Consider the following 5,516-nt stretch of genomic DNA (forward strand, 5'->3'; position numbering starts at 1 on the left):
TACAAACATTTTAGCTCATGGGTCAATTTGGGCTGAGCCCAAGTTAATCCATTATTTTTTATAGCCCATTCTGATCCATTAAGCAGCCCAAATACAACCCATGAAACTCACCCAAAACTAAAAGGTTACTCAACACTAACTTGTCTTAAAAATTTACTTAGTTGTCCCCTAATTTACGTTTTTTTTTTTGTATTTTTAATTTTCTGTTTTTTGTACCTACCCACCCACCTACCCCTAAATTTTTTGTTTATTTTTAATTTCTGCACCACTCACCGCAAACCCCCTCAAGAAAAATATTTTACTTTTTTTGTCAAGCTTAGCAAATGTACATTTGGTCAGACAGAGGTAGAGTACTTGGGCCATATTTTCACTCAGCAAGGGGTAGCAGCTGACCCAGGGAAGGTGAAGGTGATGGTTGAGTGGCCTGTACCCTAAAAAGTGTAAAGGAACTCAGGGGATTCTTGGGTTTAACAGGGTATTATAGGAGATTTGTAAAGGGGTATGGGGTGATAGCTAGACCCCTGAATGATCTTCTGAAGAAAGATAAGTTTGAGTAGTCTGAGGCAGTAACTCAAGCATTTGAAACTCTCAAGATGGCTATGAGTACAACACCAGTGTTGGCACTCCCAGATTTTTTCCAGGAATTCATTATTGAAACTGATGCATATGGGCATGGAATAGGGGCTGCATTGATGCAAGGGGATCATCCTCTAGCTTATTTGAGCAAGGCTTTGCATGCTAAGCATCAACACCTCTCAGTGTATGAAAAGGAGATGATGGCTATTGTGACTGCAGTGGATAAATGGAGACCATATCTCATTGGCAGGCACTTTCTNAACTCGCACTTTCCCTTCCATTTGGCAGGGGGAGGAGGCATTCCTTCATCATCGAACGAAGGATGTTCTGGATAAATTCCAGTGTCCAACAGACCAATAATTACACCTTCGCCATAGTTAGACGTATTCCAGAAGCCTAAGTTTTGGTGCAACCCGAGGAAACTTGGAGTATGAGTAGTTTGGACTCGCAATATCCTTTGAGGTCTTATGGAAATAAAGCCATCCTTCGTTTCCAATAACTTCACTTCGTCTGGTGATAATCTAGCAGCAAAACCACTGAAGACATTTCGATAGGAATATATTATGCGTGAGGACACATCAGATAATAATGAGTACTCGTGTAGATTTTCAGGTGACTCAACGTGAACAATATAGATTTCTGAATTACTCTGCTGAGAAAGATGATCACTGGCTGATATGATTGATAGCTGAGAACTTACAATTACATAGAAAGTAAGGAAAACCATCAAAGCCATGTTTTTGCAATGGAGTCAAAACTCCTATTTAAAACATTGCTTTTATATTGTTTTTTCAGCTGATATAACTATGTTCAACTATTGTTTTATTCATCATATACTTAAAGAACTTATCAATAGGACATTGGTAACTTCAGTAGCTTTGGACTACACTCTTCTTAGCATTGTATAGAGATACAACAGTCCTAGTAAATAGCAATCTAAGCCATCTTCTTCCATTTTCATATAAAATTATGTTTATATAAGTTCTAAAGATGATAATTACATCTATTTCCAGAGTAGAGTGCAGTGCTGAGAAATTCATTTCTGCCAGAGCTGATATTTACAGCTATGGCATGATGCAGATTGAAATAAAAAATAGACAAATAGTATTAAGCAATGGGTAAGTGACTCAGTGTGCCATTCAACAAATTATTTACTTATGACAGATAAGGAACACTTTGCTTAAAAGAAGCACTGGTTTTTGTTGATCATTAAAGTAGAAATACTTTGTAGAGTAGACTCACCTCAAATCATGAATGAAGGATCAGTGCATATTAAAGTTTAAATTCTTAAAATAAATACAGATCATCAAGCAAAAGAAAACAGTAGACAAACTATCAGCGGCTTTTCATAACAGTATTCTCCATAGTTGTAGTAACTTCCAGTAACATTCTTGTCATGGGTTTAGGTCATTCAATAACAAGAAGAAAGCTTCTGTTTGATCTTTTCCAATGCTGCTACAACATCAGTCATGTTCATCCTTTCAGCTGGAATATTAGCTGTGCAATTCATGGCTAACTCCATGATGGATGACACACATTGCAACTTTTGACTTAAGTTTTGTTCATCCAATGTTAGTAAGTCGGCATCTATGATCTGGTCCAACTCATCAGGAAGCGAATTATACACGCAGCTTCTCAAATTCAAATCTCCGGTGAATATTTCATCATTAGGTTTCTTCGCGGTAAAAGTTTCGAGCAACATGATACCATAACTATAAACGTCAGACCTCTTGGATATAAGGCCTTCCAAACCATACTCTAAAAAAGGAAAAGTAAAAATATTTCAGCAAAAAAAACTTATAACGCATTAATCTATAACCTTGCTACAAGTTAATTAAATAAAAGATTCACCTGGAGCAATGTAACCAATTGTCGCAAAGGTTGTAGTGTGAGCAATAGATTCTTCCTTAGTTAAAAGTTTTGCAATGCCAAAGTCACTCAGGTGTCCCACCATGTCGTTGTCAAGTAAGACATTGCTAGGCTTCAGATCACAATGGATAACTGGTACCGAGTAACCATGATGGAGATATTCCAGAGCAGATGCAACATCGACCATGATATTCAATCTTTGCTTTATATTTAAACAATAATCTCGAGAATAAAGCAACTTGTCTAAGCTCTGATTTGGCATGTACTCAAGTATCAATGCTTTAAAATCCAAGTTACAACAGCTGCTAATGATCTTGGTGAGATTTCTGTGACGAAGATTCCGTAAGACTTCACATTCTCTATCAAAGGTTTGAAATGTACCTTCCATCTGCACATTGAAAACTTTGACAGCCACTATCATCCCATCTGCCAATGTCCCTTTGTAAACAGAACCAAAACTTCCACTACCTAGCAAGTTATTTCCATCAAAGCCCTGAGTTGCTCTTTGAAGTTCATAGTACGAAATTCTTTGTGATGCTACCTCAGGCAACCACTCATCTTCAGCTTTGACTGCTTTAACCCGACGTCTCCTCAACACGAAAACAATTGCTGAAGCAAGCACTATTACAACGATAAGTGATGATGCAACTACAATCCACATCAGTCTTCTTTTCTTTGAATTAGAACGATTCTTTGAATTAGAAGGGCAAGGTGGGACATGCTTTTGAGGGTTACCACACAATCCTTCATTCGACATGAAGGACTGGTAAGGGAGATGAACAAAAGGTCCTCCATTTGGAATTTCCCCGTGTAACCGGTTGAATGAGACATTAAAGGAGCCTAGTTGCTTAAGTTCCTCTAATGACATTGGAATCACACCAGATATATTGTTATATGAAAGATCCAATGCTTCCAAATTTATGAGTTCCCCAAATGTCTCAGGAATAGATCCTTTAATTCTGTTATGAGCCAAAGATAGTTGAGTCAATTTCTGTAGACCTCCCAATGTAGTTGGAATGTTTCCTGAGATTTGGTTCCAGGAAAGATCCACATGTATTGCAGACTTGAGGTTTCCAAATTCTAGTGGTAGAGAACCATTGAAGAAATTAGAAGACAAGTTCAGCTTCAAAATGTCGTTGAGTTTCCCTAGACTTGAAGGTATGATAGCAGAGAAGTTATTAGAATCAAGATAAACCTCCCTTAGGGAAGTCACATCCCCTAAGCAACTAGGAATACTTCCCTGCATTTGATTTCGTGAAAGGTTTAACAAACCCAAGTTGGATAGCTCACACAAACCATTTGGGAAAGGACCACTTATTCTGTTTGCTCCAAGTGAAAACTGTTGAAGGTTTTTTAGAGAACTTATTGTCATGGGGACAATGCCAGTAAATTCATTGTCTCCCAGCTTCAACAAAGACAAAACTCTCAAATTCCCAATTTCCACTGGAATATGACCCCTGAGGTTACAGCCATCTGCTGAAAACGTTTGAAGAGAAGAAATATTGCCGATGGAATTTGGAAGCATTGCATTTAAGGGATTGAAAGACAATATCAATTCTCTTAAGAATTTCCAATTGGCCAAAGGAGTAATAAAGCTCAAATCACTTGTCAAGGAGTTACCGTACAAGTCAACAACTTCAAGAATTGTTAAATTTCCCAAAGAGTTAGGAATTGATCCCCTAAGTTTATTTCCACTGAGTTTGAGAACGGTAAGCATTGACAAATTCGAGATGGAACTTGGTAAAACACCATTAATGTTATTGTCAAGTAGATGGATTTGTTGAATATTGGGTGGCCAATGGCCTATAGTGGAAGGAATATTACCTGAAATGTGGTTTTGTGCGAGTGAAATTACTATAAGACTTGACATATTGAAGATACCAACAGGGATCGACCCACTAAAGTTATTCAAATCCAACTCAAGTTGCGACATCAGTTGAAGGTTACCGATTTCATCAGGAATTACACCTGCAAAATTAAGATGCATGATGATCAATAGAATTGTCCGGAAAACTGGAACTCTAAAATAACGTGGATTATATATTTTTCCATACCTGTCAACTTATTATTTCCAAGATCAAGAACGCTAAGCAAAGTCAAATCTCCAACCTCTCTTGGTAAAGGTCCTTCAAGCTTGTTATTCCCCATATATAAAAGTCCAAGTGATGAAATGCCGAATATGGTTAAAGGGATTGAGCCAGTTAATTTATTGTTTTCCACGACTAAATAGTCCAAGTTAAGATGACCAATCTCATCAGGAATTCTGCCTGTCAAAATGTTTAACAGAAATATCACATAAAAATGTGATCTATTTTGACAAAACTTATACTAAAAGTGGGAAGCCACAAATGTCAAGATTGAATTACCAAAATAACAATGTAAAATTGATGGACCCATTTACCTTTTTCAAATGACTCTTCTACATTAAAGTACAAATATGTAATTTTAGATGTTAGCTGTTTGGATTATGAAACACAACTATGTAACAAGTCATAGAAAGAAAAATTCGTGGTGTAGACAGGTACATGCAATTAAGAGTTTCATCAGAGTGAGGTAAGGGCAAATATTGTTATATTATTTCATATTATTTGTCGTTTCTTTCGTGTTTTTGGAGAACCTATAAAATTATATCTTGTTATGTGACAATATTGTAAACAAGCAAAAAAGGGAATTAGTAGAAGTTAAGGGGCATCTTAGCAATTATCATTAGTGATAGTTAGAAGTTGTTAAAGTGTGTTAGAAGCAGTTACATTAGAGAAGGATTAGAACTACTTAAAGGGGATATTTTCGTATTGTAAAGTAGTTTAAGAAGAAATAATACTACTCTCTCTCTCTTTCTCTTTCATAATCCAAAATTCAGTCTTTGTAAATTGTTCAGGAGCTATTCTTGCATTTTGGTTCCTTAGATTTTACAGAATTTCTATTCCATTCATTTAGCACATTCCATATCTTGGCCGCTTCATTTGTCTCTATTTAACTTTCTTTTGTTATCTTCCTCACTGTCGTAGAAGTTTATTTGATTCTTCAATGAATTTATCTACTAAGTGCAGGGGAATGATAGCTGTTTGGGG

The 5,516-nt window shown here is 36.5% G+C and overlaps 2 protein-coding genes across 2 annotated transcripts; both read right to left on the minus strand.

The window, feature by feature from the left end:
* Window positions 1-745: 745 nt before the first annotated feature.
* LOC109222322 (subtilisin-like protease SBT1.4) lies at window positions 746-1,312 on the minus strand. Its single transcript, XM_019386686.1, has one exon. The coding sequence runs from the start codon at window positions 1,310-1,312 to the stop codon at window positions 746-748; it is 567 nt and encodes a 188-aa protein (XP_019242231.1).
* A 394-nt stretch (window positions 1,313-1,706) lies between these two features.
* Window positions 1,707-4,752, minus strand: LOC109222323 (receptor kinase-like protein Xa21). Its single transcript, XM_019386687.1, has 3 exons — window positions 4,500-4,752; window positions 2,428-4,413; window positions 1,707-2,334 (listed from the first exon to the last, which is right to left on the minus strand). The coding sequence occupies exons 1-3, from the start codon at window positions 4,591-4,593 to the stop codon at window positions 1,988-1,990; spliced, it is 2,427 nt and encodes an 808-aa protein (XP_019242232.1). The 5' UTR covers window positions 4,594-4,752; the 3' UTR covers window positions 1,707-1,987.
* Window positions 4,753-5,516: the final 764 nt, after the last annotated feature.

This window comes from Nicotiana attenuata, unplaced genomic scaffold, assembly GCF_001879085.1.
Source record: "Nicotiana attenuata strain UT unplaced genomic scaffold, NIATTr2, whole genome shotgun sequence".
NCBI classification, from domain to species: domain Eukaryota; kingdom Viridiplantae; phylum Streptophyta; class Magnoliopsida; order Solanales; family Solanaceae; genus Nicotiana; species Nicotiana attenuata.

Bases quoted from the DNA above. Each gene is read 5' to 3' on its own strand.
- LOC109222323 (XM_019386687.1), bottom strand. From the start codon at position 4,593: ATGGGGAATAACAAGCTTGAAGGACCTTTACCAAGAGAGGTTGGAGAT. The intron at 4,414-4,499 runs GTATGGAAAAAT...TTAATTTTGCAG, and splicing joins TGGAAATAATAAGTTGACAG to GTGTAATTCCTGATGAAATC. The intron at 2,335-2,427 runs GTGAATCTTTTA...TTCCTTTTTTAG, and splicing joins AATTGGTTACATTGCTCCAG to AGTATGGTTTGGAAGGCCTT.